Raw genomic sequence first — 17698 nt, 5'->3', positions numbered from 1 at the left:
ACTACCAATATTAGTTGCTTATTACCTGTATTGATCACCTCTAAAAGTAATGAGTTTTACAATGACACTATCGATAATAAGCTATCACTACTGGTATTGGTCTCTTGTCTCACGAAGATCTATTTTTTAAATCATTGTCATTTCAATTTTGTTCTCAGTTTTAATTCTTCCAAATCATTTGTGAGTGTTTTTCTAGCTTCTCTACTAGTAGTAAATTCATTCTAACACACATTGGGTAATATTATATCTTGTTTCAATTCCTTTCTACCCGTATTGTGTTTTATCTACCGATGTTCTTCTCACATACTTTTTATCAAACATTAAATGTATTTAGCCATTTATAATAACCTTTCTTTTCGTGAGCAAGAAACTCCACCGTAAAGCACTAATCATCTCCTTCACTTGCAGAGAAACTCATAAGAAAGAAGCTCAATACTCCAATAGCTAATTTAATGAGTCTAACGGATCTTTCAAGCTCTTCAACTATAAAATAAGCTTATTTATGAAGACAAAGGAAAAAGAGTTATAACATGAACTACCTTATTCATATTCTTACTGACCTTCTGTGCTTTCATTTATTACATTTGCACTTTATTGATTATATATTAGCTCTTTGAGAGAGTTTTTCACTGCAGTAGTTTACTTTGTGAACTTACTCTATTTATCCCTATTTTACCTACTTAAGAACAAAGGACTAAAGCTCAAAGAGCTCAAGTGGGGTTAATCATTACCTTTGTAAGGGTAGTGATTTAGACTTATCATCTAGGATTGTACTGTGGCAACCAGGAGCTCGAATTAATCTTGGTAGACTTAATAAAGAAAATCTCAAGTGAAGTTTGAGGACTAGACATAAATTTAAATGGTTGGAGCTGAATTTGTGTACCAAGACCATGTTGGAAGGAATTCTTGAATTTGAACCGTTGATAAATTGCAATTCATATTAAAATTTAAACCAATTTCAAACCAAGATTTTCACAGATATTAATCTATCTCTATAATCAAAAATGATTAATGGTTCAAGTCAAGTAGAGGTGATTAAACAGTATTTGGAGAAATTTTGTGATGAATTTGGTCATAAGGTTGAGTCAAGCTAAAGCTCAGGCTTTCTTTTTGGACAATATGAATCATACTCAAATTAAGTGATCTTCTAGGATTTTCTATTACAACTAACTTAGGGAAGTATTTGGGAGTTCCTTTATGAAAACACTCATGGTTATATGGTAGACAAGGTGAAGAATCAACTTAGCTCTTGGAGAAACACTCTAGTGAACTTGCTTGATTGCTTGGAATGAGGCATGCAAAGACAAGGTGAAAGGAGGTTTAGGGGTGAAGAACTTGTGTGCTCAGAACCAAGTTTTTGATGAAGAAGGGATAGGGATTAAGGTTTTGGTGTGGTATTAAGCAGACATGGGATATTTTTGGAGTCTAGTTTGACTCAAATCACTATGACCAATAGGAACGAAGCAATATAGTGGAGATTCAAGAGTTATGCTTTGGGCCTCATAGGCGTTTGATTACATGTAATTTAATATATGAAAAGATTCTTGAACATACCTGAGAAAAATTACATGTAATATCTAATGAGTTACACGTTAAAAAAAACACACAGAGAGAACATTATTGTTAGTGCCCCTTTATTACATGAAAACGATTATGGATTACGTGTAATTAATGTTCGTATGACACATGCCCTGCACCTTACACCCCAAGCTAGACCCTTTGCATCCAAGTTAGAACCGTTGCACCTTGCACCTAAGCTAGACGACTTGCACCCAAGTAAGCCAGAACCATTGCACCTTGCACCCAAGCCTAAACCCTTGCACCCATGCCAGACCCCTTACACCATAGCCAGGCTATTTATATCCAAGTCAGAACCTTTGCACCCTAAGTCAAAATCCTCATACCCTTTGGTTGTTAAGTTTCACAAGTAATCTTTGATAATTACGTGTAATCAAGGGCTACTAACTTTTTCGGGTGATCCTTCACCAGCTAGTCAGAGCTCTTGCAGGCGCACCGTCACCTATTGGAAGAGGGGCTGGAGCTCCGGTGGCCAGATTTTGTGCCTTCCTTTTTTTTATTTTTTAATTAACATAGAGGGGCATTTTAGTCATTTGTTCATATTATTTAATGAATAAAATATTTAACTTGATTCTTCAATTTGCTTTGGTCCTTGGGCATGATTTATCTCTCAAGGAGGTCTTTTCACCAATTCTCCCAATATTAATATTTTACTACATCTCAATTAAAATTTAAAAATTCTATAAATATTTTTCTAAAAAATTGTTTTTTAATGGTAGGCAGTACTTTTAAATTTTTATGTTACACAGGTTAATATGCGTATATTTTGTTATCAAAAATTTTTAATTTTACATGCTTTTTAGAAGATTTTGAAAAAACAAAAAATTGCTCATTTCTTTCTTAGCATACCTATCTTTCTCTCGCTCTCAAATTCAAACTTCCTCCCTGTTTTCCAAATCTTCCTTTAAATAATCTAATTTCAATAGAAACATTTTTTTAATGATACATTATATTAAAATTATTTCCCATTAACCAGTTAAAAAAATTAGCATGAATGTTTTAAAAAAAATAGCTTCAATAGTGTGTCCCCTGTGCGAAGTTATAAACAAAATACAATAAAAAATTAAACCAAAAGAGCAAAAGTATTCTAAACATGCATGTATAACAAAAGTCTGATATTGTATGATTGCAAAACAAAAGAAGACGACAAAACAGGTCACAGCTACATATATATATATATATATATATATATAGATAGAATTAAAGACTAATTCTCCCCATAATTTTTTTTAGGAGCGCATGCTGGCCACCATATAATGAAAAGTGGGGCCATATCCTCTCTAAATAATTTTTTCAAAAGTAAAATACCTCTTTCGTAATAGGCCTATGTCTTCTCTATTATTTGTTAAGGTGGAATAACTATGAACTCTCCTATAATGACAAACAAGGTATTTGACCAATAATCCAATGTAGTATCAATTTTGAAAACAAGACAATGACAATAAAATCTAAACAGTCCCTTAGAATATGTAATACGCACGATTGAATTAAAATATTAAATTAAAATATTTAAAATAATAATTGAAAAAGTAACATTACCATTGAAATTTCATTATTTAATTGGTGGCTGTTATTTTTTTTTTGGTTTAGATGTTTTCTATACATCTATTTTAAATTCTATAAATATTTTAAATTTGAAAATTACTGGTAGGCTGTATTTTTTAATTTAAATATTTTTCTACATCTCAATTAAAATTTAAAAATTTGATAAATATTTTTCTAAAATTTTTTTTATTGGTAGGCTGTACTTTTAAATTTTTATGTTGCATAGGTTAATGTGCATATATTTTGTCATCAAAACTTTTTAATTTTACAAGCTCTTTAGAAGATTTTGAAAAAAATTTGCTCACTTCTTTCTTAGCATGCATTTTCTCTTCCTCTCAAATTCAAATTTCCTCCCTATTTTCCAAATCTTCCTTTAAACAATATAATTTCAATAGTAACATTTTTATCATGATAAATTATATTAAAATTATTTCCTGTTAACCACAAAAATTAGCATGAATGTTAAAAAAAAATAGCATCAATAGTCTGTTCCCTGTGCATCGCACACACGGGGGTATATATAATCTAGTTATAAACAAAATACACTCGAAAATTAAATAAAAGAGCAAAAGTATTCTAAACATGCCTGTATGACAAAAGTGTGATATTCTATGACTGCATATAATGTGTTTATATATATAGGGTAGGGCTGAAGATTAATTCTCCCCCTAAATTTGTTTTAGGAGCAAGCTATCACAGGACCATTACTTTCTCTCTAAAAGATTAATTCATTAGGACGTGCAGCGCACCCGTTTATATAGTCAGGACCCTCCCCAAGTCTCTCCGATGTGGGATCTGATAGCTCCCCCGACCAATCCGTGACACCCTTATCATAGGTAGCCCATTAGTGGGGCTCACCGACTGGACAAACTTAAGTCTGGTTTTAATACTATTTTGTCACGGGCTCACTACTCTCTCTCCAAAAGGTTAACCCATTAAGATGCACAGCGCACCTATTTATATAGCCAGGATCCTTCTCAAGTTTCTCTAATGTGGGGCCTGACAGTGTGCTGGGCACAATATAATGAAAAGTAGGGCCATACCTTTCCTAAATTATTTTTTTAAAAGTAAGATCACCCTTCCATTAAAAACCCATCATTTTTTCTATTATTTGGTGAGTTGTACCATGACAACTGGGCATTTTGACTAACAATTAAATGTAGTGTCAATTTTGAAACCTGCAATATACAAAAAAAATTTTAAAAACCAAAAAAATGAAAATAGAAACTAAGCAATCTCTTAGAATTTGTAACACACACGACTAAATTAATATACTAAATTTAAAACATCAAAATAAAATATTTAAAATAATAATTGGAAAAAGAGAAGTCTCTATTAAATAAAAATTAAATTAAATGATTAAAATATACATAGAATATGCATGAATTAACAATATGACATCGTACAATTCAAAATTAAAATTAAAAATAATTTTTAAAATTACAAAAATAGGCATAAGTCGTATTTACTTAAAAGAAGATAAAGTAAGTAATGAAATTTTTAGAATGTAAAAAATTTAATTTAACTGTAAGAGAAGGGACGATGAAAACATGCAAAAGAAAGGAAACTAATTAAACAAAATCACAAGGCCTAAAAGTATCCTTAAGGAAAAAATTTTCATTTAAATCTAATATTTTTAATCTAAAAAGGTTTAAAAAAATAAAAATAAAAATATATTTAACCTAAATCTAATCTAAATATAAATAGAAATATAAAAGAAGAATGTTAATTTACCAATCAAGTTTCTCCGTCAGAAGAGGTTTGAAAAAATATAAATATAAATCTATTTAATCTAAATATAAAAGAAGAATCTAAGTATAATAGAAATAGAAATATAAAAGAAGAATAAAATAAAAATGTGATAATAAATTTTAATTGACCAATCAAATTTATACCAATCAATCAATCACTTTTCTTCTATACAATTTGAAGAGGTTTATCTCATATTATTCTATAACACTCAATAGAAGTTTGAAGCCTAAACATAAATAAAAAGAAGAAGAATTAAATGAAATAAGAAGAGAATTAAATAAAAACGTGACAATGAATTTAATTGACTAATCAAATTTCACCTATAAGATTTGAAGATATAAAGTAAATAAATAAAATAGATAGATAGATAAAAGATTGATAGATAATCTAATAACGTACCGAAAAAAAAAAAAAAACGTCATTTGGGGCCAAGAAGGGGTGTTCATACATGAGCAACTAGCCCATTGATGGACCCGACCCATCTTCAACCATGTCTCTCTTCTTCTCCAACCCCACACGCCCGGAAACAGAGACTTCACTGAGGATTCAGCAGCACTAGCTTTGCCACGCCGGTGGCGGAAGAAAGAGAGGTTTGTGAGCCTATTTTATGAGACCGAGCATTGCACTATCGAGAGGGAAAGCAGGAGCAAGAGTTCGACTAACGCTAATATAGAAAGCTTCGAGCTTTGAATCTTCCCATGGAGGCTTTCAATCACGTCAGCAACATGTATGATGTTGCACTCAAACCTCGCTTGCTTCATACCCTTGTCAAAGACCACCTTCCTGATGAGAAGCACCCTTTTTCCAATCCCTCAGAGCTTTCTCGTGTTGTTTCCATGATTAAGACTCACCGTCTCCTTTCTGAATCCTTCACCGATGACATGGACCTAAAGCAAACTGAACGCTGGAAATCTGCAGTTGATTCGTGGGTTGACTGCATTTTGACTCTCGCTTCCAGCGACATGGTAACTGTGATTGTTTTATGATTGTACTTCGCTTTGAATGAATTGGGGCATTTTTATTTTTGACGTGAGCAAAAGCCATGATTTTGTATACTCTTTACTGCTTCTTCACATATGCAATAGTTTATCCTTGAGTTACAATTGAGTTTTATTCATATGGGATGTTGGAAGGTATACTTGTGAGTTTATGATCATATTTCTATGTCGTAGCCAGACAAATGTTGGGCAGGAATCTCTTTGCTGGGTCTTACTTGTCAAGAGTGCAGTTCTCCTCGGTTCCTAAATTCGTGCTCTGAGTGGTTTGAGAAGTTGCTACAATTTTTGCAGGTATTAAGCTGTTTTTACATGCATTTAACTTCTTTGCTTGCAAGCTTTCTTGAAAGATTTCTTGAATTTCTATTTTCCACGCAAGAATAAAGAAAATCCTGCATAATCTCTTTTAAACCCCATTGCAACCCTTAATGAATCTTGGAAAAGGGAATGATAATGACGGGGGATACAAGAAAGGAAGTTTTGAATGAGGGATACATGACCTCGGAAACAAAAATAGGAACCATTAATACACTTGGTGATCTCTTTCACTAGATGATACCAAAAAGAGGCATTCATTTATCAATCAGTTGTCTTTACTTTATTCATCTAGAATTTGACTATTGTATATGTGAAACTTGCGTGGTTGGACTCTCTATTTGCATTCTTTTTCAGTGTATGTATGTGCTCAAACACATACATCACTTGTTTCCATGCATGGTTGAAGGTCTGGATTTGAATTGTCTTATATTATTTATTTATTTTGGTTGTTGTTATTATATACCCATGTGTGACATGTCTTCCTTGCTACTTATTTAAACAGTCTTCAGCAAGTTCTCATTTTCTGAGGGTGGCTTCTGTTGCTTCGATGTCCGATTTGTTTTCAAGGTTAGGTCTTTCTTTTTACTCAAAATTTTCCTTATTCATCAGTGCACAATTGTAGAAGTGTCCTGTAAAATGCTCATGTTTGGTATTGATTGACAAAATTCCTTGAAATCTTTTTGTATTAGATTAGTATATGTAAAGATAAGTAATGAGTAAAATGTTTCACTCTAACGCTGTATCTGCTCACCTTGGCATATGCACAAAATCATATATATATATATATATTGGGGAATGAGTCTTTCATATCCTATTAACTATTAAATTAAATACATAAAAAAAAGTATTGTCAAGTTTCTCAATTTTCGGATTCTGTATATGCAATTGCTTGCTAAATTTCTAAACTATAAATTGGACCTTTTTTCCCCTTTTCGGTGAAAGATATTCTTTTGCATTTTATTTCAATTAAATATTGTTGTAATCATGCAGTTTGGCTTAAAGATTGAATAATTTAAATTCACTTTTTGGAATTGAAATATTGGTGTTATAAAATATATTTACTACAACCATCTCCAGTTCAGTGCTTCTTGTCCAAGAGTCGGTTTTGTTTGTGGGTTAAGAATGATTACTTCAGAAAAGTCAAAACTTGCTTACTTTTATACTTTTTTCTTTTGGGGGAAAAATCAAGAAAAATGATCTGTCTTGAGTCTATTGCCTCATGCTCTTTTCTAATTCAGGCTGAGTGGATTTCCTAATGTTAAGAAAGATGGGTCTTCCTTTGCTGCAAAAGTTGTTCAACCAGTTCTGCAGCTGTTAGATGGTGACAACTCAGAGGTTTTATGGGTAAGTAGTACTAGCATAATTTGAAGATTATGATTCTATTTTCTCTCCTAAATACAACAACAACAACAAACCTTATCCCACTAAGTGAGGTCAACTATATAGATTGTACCCCACTATTATGTTTTATCAATAACCAAATCTTTAGTAATATTGTTTACCAAAAGGTCTTGTTTAATAACTTGTTTGATTATCTCTTCTAAATAATTAATAAAAGAAATTTCTTCAAGTAAAATGGATGGAGGTACATATTTTGCTGTGTTGGTATTTGGGCCAAAATAAGAAACAGTTGGCAACATCTCTTTTGGTAGGACTTAGAAGAAATAGAGAAGCTCTAGAATAGTGGAATGAGAAGTGGGAGAAACATTTGTTTTGAAGTGAATTTGTGTCTGGATTTCATTGTAACAGAATTATATCTAAAGGCCCAATATATTTATAAACAATATATGTTGATAGAGTCAAAGTAAGAAACCACTTATTTCACTGGAAAATGCCAAAAGAATGTGCTCAATTTTGCTCCCCCCTCTTGTTCCTCACTCTGTCTCTCATACACATATATAAATGGGAGGTGATGAAAATGTTAAGTTTTAGCTTGCCGGGAAGACCAAGAGTTTATCTTGAATACCTTTGTTGCTAAATGCTGCAAACAGTTGACCTGACAATATCATTTTCGTTGCATGCTTTTCACCATAGTTTTTGCTCTTCAGTTCTTGTATATCTTCTTTCTTTGCTTAATGGAGATTCGTTTGTAATCTGAATTGTGGTGCATGCAGGAAGGCGCACTTCATTTGTTATGTACAATAATGACATCATTCCCATTTGCTGTTCAACGTAATTATGACAGTGTAAGCCTCTCTTCTCCGTTGTAGCATTGTGAACATGATTAATTGAATATATTCAATTATCAATTAATATTTCCAAATAATGTGTTCTGTGGGTTTTCCAGTGGAACTGAGTGGTGTACAAATTCCATTAACCCCTTTGAATCTGAAATTTCTAAAAAATATAATATTTCATTTTATCAGGGAATCCTGATTTATGTAAATTTTAAACTAAATGGTGATTTGGGAAGAACAAACCTCGGAGAAGGTTGTGAAACTCCAATTAATAATAACAAGAAGTCTTATATTATTAGGTGGAATTAGCTAAGTGAATTGCATGATAGCTATTGTATTATAAAACAACCAATTTTTCAAATATATCATTCACCAATAGATCATATTTGATAACTTCCTTGAGTGTCCTTCATGGTCTTCTCATACATCTTCCTGGGTCTAAACTATAAGTTTCAACCCTCTTCATTGGTGTCTCTATAAGCTTTTTTGTACATGTTCAAACTACTTTGAACGATTTTCTACTATTTTTTCTGCTATAGATACTGCATCAACTTTTTCTTGTATACAATCATTATGGATTTTGTTTTCTCTTGTATGACTGCACATCCATCTTAACATCCTTATTGCAACCACCCCATTTTTTGCTCTTACCATCTCTTCACTACCCAACATTCACTATCATCTTAACTTGTTAATCTTATAGTAGTTCAATAAAACTTTCCTTTTAGCTTAATTAGTGTTTCATGATCACAAATAACTTCCGATGCCTTCCTCTATTTCAGCCATACAACTTATATCCTATATGTTGATAACTCCAATTAACAGGAAGCCAACAATTCTGAATAAAAATCATGAATGGTGTATGATGAACAATCAGGATCCTTTTGAATGTGGCACTTGCTACAGTTTACTTGATTTCTGCTTCACCAGAACTATATAGACTGCACAAGTGGCCACTGGGGGGTGTTCAAAACCCCAATATCATGCAGGAAAACTGCCAACCCAGCAATCTGATAGAACCAACACCAATAACAGATATTAAAGAGACCAATAACAGAAAAATGAAGAGCAATCGACTGGTATCTTCTATTACTATTGGAAAATGTAGAGAATACAATCACAAGTCAGCTTCACACACACTAATTCCTATCTCAAACGTCACACAGAAACGGAAAACAAGAAAGAGCCTCCCAAACAACCTGGTTTTCGAGAGACCAGGTCGTCTCCCCAAAGAAGATGCTACTCCCTACCCTTCTGTCACTCCCTGCCCTCCTTTTTACCCCCCTCCACTATCCTGACACTGTCAGGCTTTGTTAATTACCGTATTTTCCCCCTTCTGCCCTTGTCTCCCCTGTCCCTGAGTATCTCCTTTAGGCCTCCGTTTGTATACACGGCCCCACTTGTTGGAAAGCCCAACACAATCACTCCTACTCATGTAAGCCATAGGAATTTTATTCCTTGGGAATATGAATTTTATGGATCTTTGGTTTCTTTAATGGTTGGCAATCTGCAATGGTGGTTGTACCAGGTTCCGGGAGGATGCTTGGGTGGGGAATTATGTTTCTTCTTTGCCCAACACACCAGTTCAAAGCTTAATTAATGCAATGGACTGGTCATTCTTGAAATTTCCACTTTCAAAGGGATCTTATGGATAAGAATGCTCATAAATTTGAATCCCTTTGTCGTGTCTTTCAAAAACCATTAATCAGACAGTTCAGAATGTTTATTCAATGAATGATTATAACTGTAAAGCCTACATTCAGTATCTTCCTCTTCTATAATTTGTATTATGTAAATGAATGGTACATAAACTTTAACTTAACCATATTTATAGCGCCAAACAAGCAACTAAATTATGTAGTTGCTTCTTAGTGAAATAACCTGTTGGAGGTCAAGGGTGAGCATTGGATGTTCTCTGAATTCAGCGAACCATCTCCTTTTAATGTTAGCATGACTTGATGAGCATTTCAATTCTATGCAGGTTGAATCTGCTATTGCTTCAAAACTCCTCTCAGGAGGATGCAGCCAATATTTGTTGAAGGTAATGTGCTTCCTCTTTCTTGGTTGTTTCACCAGTGGCCTGCTCATGGATTTACAGTCCCTGATGTTTAATTAGTTGCTCAACCTTGAAGTTGCTTACTTTTTGATGACTATGTCTTTTTGATCGTTAAACAATTTGTATCTCCTTTACATTATTCTTTTAAGTAGGGGTACAAGAGTCACTTTTTTTCCTCAAAAACTCTTTTCAATTCATTCCATTTTATTAAGTGAGCCCTAAATGATATCAAATACCCTACTTTTATTTTGTATGAGCTAATAGAATATTTGGCCCAATAACCTTTAATGAAACCCCTAATTAAAGTTTAAATACCCCAATTAGTTATACCAACCTTATTTCCTGATTATAATGACATTGTTGCAGACTTACATGATAAAATTGAATTATAATAGTATTTTCTCATGATGCATTGGAAGATTGAACTCTTTTCTCTGGATGTATGATCTCTTCTTAAAAAAAGTGTGCATGCTTCTATGTATACGCAGGATCTTAATCATATTTTAAGTCCTGGTTTTTGTTTGGTGTTGTAATTCCAGAAACTAGCTTATTCCCTAGCATTACTTCCAAAATCAAAAGGAGATGCAGAAAGCTGGTTTGTGCTGATGCAGAAAATTTTGGTCGTAATAAATGATCAATTGAGTCATTCATTTCAAGGTCTAGAAGAAGGTATTTGTCACTATTATTTGTTTTATTGGTTCCAGTTAATGACAGTAGTTGACTACTTTGCTCATATTGCAGAATCCAGGCGCCATGAATTTGTTAAATTATTGGTTCAACCTGGAAAAGATCCTCCTGCAGCTTTAGGAGGCTATATGTATGTTGAAAAAGCAAGTTGCAAAGAAACAAAAAAGTCTGAGCAGTCATCTATTGTCTCTAGCCTTCTGCATTGTTGTTGCACAATGCTTACAAATTCGTATCCCTTTAAGGTACTGTTTAGTTCTTTCAAGAGTAGGAATGAGGGTCCAATTTGTTTCACCACAAATTTTTTGATTTAGAAGAATGATGGAAATCAATTTGATGATTTGCCAGGTAAATGTTCCTGTTCGCATGTTATTGGCCCTTGTTGATAGAGTACTGATGGTGAATGGCTCTTTGTCACAAATGTCAATGCCCTTTGTGACTGCCAAGCGGCAAGAGAATATTTGTTCCGAACTTCCTGTTTTGCACTCATATGGCCTGGAATTGCTCACTGCTGTCGTGAAGGCTGTGGGAAGGTATGCCTGCTTGATAACTTCTTCCCTCCTTTCCATTGTAGAACCAAAGGAAAAAAATATGAGATGTTCTGTTGGCTGTGCAACTTATGAAATACATGAAAGGTTGAACTCCCTTTAATGCCTTTATCTTGCCTTTCTTGAGTTTACTTTCTTTGTCTAGGCCTATAACTTGCAATCATTTGTCCTACAATGTTTTCACAAAACACTCCCAGGCTCATGGACATTTAATTTGTACATTGTCTAATTGTCCTGTACATATATTGTTGTGTTTTGATTTCTTTGTTATTCAATTTTTTTGTTGATGTTATTTCTTTTGTTGTCAAGTGTTGCCAAGTGCACACGTTTCTGAAGGTTCTTGTGCATATTATCAAACCATTTGAACTGATGATCTATTGAATTATTTAGTCATCCTTCACTCACAATATCGTTCTTTTGGGCAACAATTTTGATCTTAAGATAATTACTATTATTTGGCCACTATTATTTCTCTAACTGCTGCTGTGTGAGTGTCAGTTATGTCTCTTATCCAACCTAAAATCTTTTTTTAACTTTCCACATTGTTCCTCTTCTTTCTTTTGTTTTTTTGGGTGAGACCTTCCTGCTTCAATTTACTGTAAACAACAACAAACCTTATCCTGTTAAGTGGGGTCAGTTATGTGAATTTCATGATGTCATTGTGTTCTATCATTTACTAAATTTTTAGGAATGTTGTTAATGAAGAGGTCTCAGTCAACAATTTTTATGGATGTTCTCTTTTGCATTCCTCTACCTCTCTTTACACGGTTCAAGATTATCTATTCCATTCTCTTCACCAGTGCCTACTGTGGTCTTATCTGTATATGTCTAAACCATCTCAAATGATTTTCTACCATTTTCCCCTCAAAAGATATTATGCCTACTTTTTCTAGTACATGCTCATTTTGTATGTTGTTTTTTTTTTTGGGTTCCTCCCCCTCCCCCGGATCCAATTGTCATCTTCCACTCTACACCATGTATGACTTGTATGTAATTGATTTCTGCATTTATCTTTTGTGTATTTTATTTCTTGCAAAATTTCAATATTCTCCTAATTGACAATATCTGTATCGTAGCCAACTGTTACCATATGCTGCGTTTACTGCAAGAATCATTACAATGTACTTCAAAACATGTGCGTTGCCGGAATTAAGAATCAAAGTCTATTCTATCACAAGAATTCTCCTTATATCCATGGGTGTTGGTACGTACGATTTCTCAACAAAGATGTCTCATTTCTAGCTGTTGATATTATTTTGTTGGCAAAGAGTGGCTGTTTGAACTGTCTTTTTCTGAACCATTGGAGATGTACATTCATATTTTCATTTTTCTTTCAGTGAGTTTAACTATGCTGTTGATCCTATGGCTAAAAGCTCAATGGAATAATTGTTTTACCATTGGACTCTATGCCAACATTTTTTTATTGGAAAAAGTGAACAATGCCATGTAGTAAAAAAATAGTGACATATTTGTTGTTCACATCCTCTAATTACTGCTGTACAGAAGTCCATAATATTATTAGTTTCAGTTCTTATTTATCTTGCATATTACTTTTCAATCCATGAACATAGCCTTACAACTTTTTAGGTCTTAGCTTGAAGAATTTGGGGAAAAGAAAATTGAGCTCACATGTTACCTTCTCCGCAGCTTCTGTTCAAATGATCTGCAGAGTGATTCACAAGTTTGAGTTTTTGTTATGCAAATGTTCTAGATTATTTGAGATCTGTGGAAGAATTAAAGGGTCATTATCCTACCCCATTTGTTTGTCTTTTATTTATTTATTTTTGTATTTTCTGTTTTTGTAGTTGAGAGGTCTAGAAATATGACTGAATTGTATGTAACAAACAGAAGCTCTCCAGTGCATTTGTAATTTCCATAATCTTGACTTTGTCTGTGCATCTCCCTGTTGGGTTTTATCCCCTCATACTACCTTCTTATTTTTCCTGTAGACAGCAGGAATGGTCCTTTTTATACTCTTCAAGTTTGGTGCCAAATCAATTTTGTTTTTCCTGTTATATTAGGCTAGCTTGGGTTTGCTAATTAGTCATTGTGAACAGGGATGGCTTTATGCCTTGCACAGGAAGTTGTCAACAATGCCTTCGTTGATTTGAGTACCATCAGGAGTAAGGGGCCTGGCGAATTGAGTCTTTCAAATTCAAATGCATCTACTAAAGCATTGCTACAGAGACAAAGTCGAAAAAGGAAGCACAAGAGTATGACAAATTCTCTTCAGCATCAAGAGCATGATGAAGTTGACGTTTCTGCAGCAAATGCACCAAAGAACTATCTGGCAACTCCAATTTCCCTGAGGATAGCTGCGCTTGAAGCACTAGAGGTTCTTATCACTGTGGTATGTTATATTTCACATTCTCATATATGTTTCCCCTCCTTCGTTGCCTTTTTGCCCCCCTAATTTCCACATCATCAGTGAAGCCAAGTTTGTGCTTGCTAACAATCTTTTGCAAAGTGTAAAGTGAGAGAATATTGGAGAATGATAAATCTTCCTGGTGAAATATGATAGTGAAAAGGACAATGATCAGAAAAGACTTTAACAAAAAAAATGCAGCAGAGCAGCTCAATCTCTTTGCATATAATAAGATATGTAAACATCCTCTCCTATAAAAGAGAGGCTGTTGAAGAATCTGGCAATGTTCTATGGAGGAACGAATCTGAAAAGAATTGTAACACACATTGAGTCCTGCCAAACCTCCAAATAAAGGGTGGTATCATCAGCAAACCATAGACTTGAATGCATACGTTGGGAAACCTGCAGAATTACATTTAATTAAATCCTCTATTCACAGCTCTACAAAACATCTTATTTTTTTTTTTTTTAATAATGATCCAAGTGATTGCAACAGGCTTTTTTCTTAACTTTGAATAGAATACTAATATGCATAAAATTTTTATTGTTTTTGACAGGCTGGAAGTTTGAAATCTGAGACATGGAGGCCAAAAGTTGACAATCTTTTGATAGCCATAGCAATTGACTCTTTTGAAGAAGGACGGGTCGGTGAGGAAATAAATATGTTTGAGCAAAAGGAGTCTGCCGTTACTTCTGCTGATTTACAGCTTGCTGCATTAGGTGCTCTTTTGGCTTCTTTTCTTTCATTTTCTCTAGCACGACCCCCACATTTAGCTCAAGGTCTTCAACTTTTCCACAGAGGTAATTTTATTCATTAACATGAACACTTTTCATTCTTCTTGATATAGACATAGATATATTGATAAAGACTCTTGTTGATATTTTCGTTCATAGTAAAAGTAGCAAATAATTACCAACAAAGGTTAGGTCTAGCGGAAGGGCCTAGTCCCTCACAATGTGGCGAACAATGTTTGAATTCTCATTGGGAGAGTTATCCACATTTAGTGCTCAACCGTGCCTTGAATAAGATTGCCTCCAATAGAAGGATATCTATAAGTAATCAAAAAGTAGCAAATAATTAAATTTTATGCATCTGAAGGAAAAAAAAAAAATATTTGTGCCAATTACTATTGGGAAGATTAGCAGTTCTTGTCTTGTGAAATTTGGTACAGGGTTTATACCTTACGGAGTTGTAGTAGATAAAACTTGGAGGGTTAAGTATATTTACTACCAGTCACTGTATAGTTTCAATTACGGGAGTCTATCTATGACCTATGGACAAGGAATATGTATGTATCTTCATTGTGGTTTTCAGCTTAAAATTCGAGACGGGAAATGGGAAGCAATGTTGCATTTTTAACTTTCTTGTTCTGTAACATTATTTTTCAGGAGAATAGCTGTTTGAACACCTGGCTTTGTATCTTCTCTCAATGAAATTCTATAAAAAATTCAATCAGTGGAGTGACATCTAAATAGGAAGAGTGGCAAAGTTTTATCGTTTTGAAAAAAGTTCATTTGTGTTGGATTGAACTAGTACTAGTATCCTAAAATAAAGAATCTAGTGTTGACGAGACTGCAGCGGGTGTTTTCATGGTTTGAAGGATAGTAACTTGTTCAGCTAGAAACTCCATATACATTTGGACTTTTCTCGTACCTTTGGACTTCATAGCGGAAATGAGAAAATTCTTCAACATCAATTTGGATTGATGCTTCTATTTCTTTGAACGTTTTGTTCTGTAACTTTGCTGTGTAGATTAGGTGATTTTTTTTTTTATTAATTCCTTTGAAAGTTGAGCAGTGCGAAAATAGGTGAATTGATCCCCCAATCCATGCTCAATAGATGGTATTTGAACTTTAATTCTATCTAGGACAGCTTATGGTGGACCCTCATAACAATGGTGATTGCTCAAATTTCCTCTCTAGAGTGCCACTTATTCCAGTGAATACTGGCTCACACCACCAATATTAGCTCAGTACTCCTTGTTAATCGTAAACTTGATGCTTTTGGATTCGGATTCAATGAGTGGCCTACTCAATAAGTGTTTTGATTTTAGCCATGGGATTTCATCAATACTTGAAACTTATCAAAATACATTTCCCTCCAAAAATTAAAAACAATCCTCGTGATTAAAGCATCCCTCACATGTGTTGTCCCTTCCAAAAATTTGAGATTTGATACTTTCATAGTATTATATGACAAAATGTCTTGTAGCCACTTAATTAAATTAAATGATTGTTATCGTATCATGTGAGACACTAATTTAATGAGTAGATTTAAGCCATTCACTGGATCCAAATCCGATACTTTTTCAGTGTTGTATGTGCATTTTTTTTGCCTATGTTAGGATAGCATGAGAGTCATGAAATCCATTCTCAAGCCTTTACTAAATTGTCGCCCTCGATATGATCTCCAAAATTTTCAATTTAAAGTAGTTTGTTGATTCAAATTTTGTCCCTACCACAGTTTGATGATCATCAACTAATTCCAGTCACTATCGATTGTGAAAATTGCATTCTAACCAGACACTGCTTACACTTTTTGGATCTGAAAGTAAAAGTTTTGACCTTTTAATTTCATGAGAATAATTCATACCCGTGTTTTCTTGAAACTTCAATACAAAACTATTTTTAACTGCATGGAATCTATTTTGTGCAGGAAAGCAACTAATTGGAACGAAACTCTCTGAGTTCTGCGCCTATGCACTTTTAGCATTGGAAGTGCTTATACATCCAAGGGCACTTCCATTGGTAGACTATCCTCCAATTCCAAATTCTTTCAGTGAAGCTCGCAGCAATTTTCGAGATGGTTATGCTCTTGGCCGGAGCAAAACTAACCCATTCGGGTTTCAGCAAGTGGGATATGATACTCCTGAATCAGATGATGATTTATGCCAAAAGTGGCTAGAAGAGCCAGATGTTCCATTGGCTGAGGGTACAAAGCAATCTGAAGAAGAGCATTCTGGGAGGATATCCAGAGATAATGACCTGAAATTGCATACTGTGCACACTGAAACACCTCAGAGGAGCGAGAAGGTTTCTGCGATTGCCACTTGTGCAGATACTGAAATGAGAGCTGTTGAGGATGAAATTGTCAACAAGTCAGCCCATCCGGGTGAATCTACCACGCAATTTCAGGACCCCATGTCTTGCACAAGCATTCCTCTTGCTGAGCCAGTTTCTGAGAAGATTGTTTCAGACAGTACAGTGCCTCGTATAGGAAGTCAAATAAAATCAAGTCAAGAAGCCTCCATTAACAAAGACAGCGAACCAGCTTACCTTGGCAGCAAAATGCCAAGAACCTCAGAATTGAACAATGATCATGAATTTGCACCTAAATTGGATCATCTTGATGATTCGTCTGAGGATGATGATGAGTTGCCTGATATTGTGGATGGAGACCCGGATTCTGATTCCAGCTAGGGAAATCTGTCATTTATCCGAAGTAGCATGAGGAAGATGTATTGTAGCTTAGAGTTATTCTTTCTCTCTCTACTTAACAAACATGGGCCTAATATTGTATATCATCAGAGCCTGAGAGGTTCATATAGTTTTTTTTTTTTTTTTTTTGAGATATAATCTTAAAATGCGGTCGATATCCAACAAGTTGAGTAGAAATTGAGTTGTAAGAATTTTGAATTTGTAACTTTGGATTTAGGTGAATCTAAATGTTTTAATGCAGT

At 34.1% G+C, this 17698-nt stretch overlaps 1 protein-coding gene across 3 annotated transcripts; it reads left to right on the top strand.

Annotated features, from left to right (window-relative positions):
• Positions 1-5354: 5354 nt before the first annotated feature.
• On the top strand, positions 5355-17698 carry LOC129291194 (uncharacterized). Of its 3 annotated transcripts, none has more exons than XM_054928431.1 (13): positions 5355-5840; positions 6048-6164; positions 6691-6755; positions 7427-7532; positions 8303-8374; positions 10347-10406; positions 10961-11090; positions 11163-11350; positions 11454-11638; positions 12730-12857; positions 13711-14003; positions 14576-14819; positions 16675-17698. In XM_054928431.1, exons 1-13 carry the CDS (start codon positions 5574-5576, stop codon positions 17436-17438), a joined length of 2619 nt encoding a protein of 872 aa, XP_054784406.1. In that variant the 5' UTR covers positions 5355-5573; the 3' UTR covers positions 17439-17698. The 3 variants fall into 3 exon arrangements, with proteins under 3 accessions (XP_054784406.1, XP_054784405.1, XP_054784407.1); XM_054928430.1 differs by having other exon boundaries at positions 8300-8374; XM_054928432.1 differs by having other exon boundaries at positions 5700-5840; positions 6052-6164; positions 8300-8374.

Source organism: Prosopis cineraria, unplaced genomic scaffold (genome assembly GCF_029017545.1).
Source record: "Prosopis cineraria cultivar Desert tree isolate PC_DT_omini unplaced genomic scaffold, ASM2901754v1 PC13, whole genome shotgun sequence".
Taxonomy (NCBI): Eukaryota; Viridiplantae; Streptophyta; class Magnoliopsida; order Fabales; family Fabaceae; genus Prosopis; species Prosopis cineraria.
The sequence above is the reverse complement of the archived record's forward strand: the minus strand, read 5'-3'. Positions and strand labels throughout refer to the sequence as shown.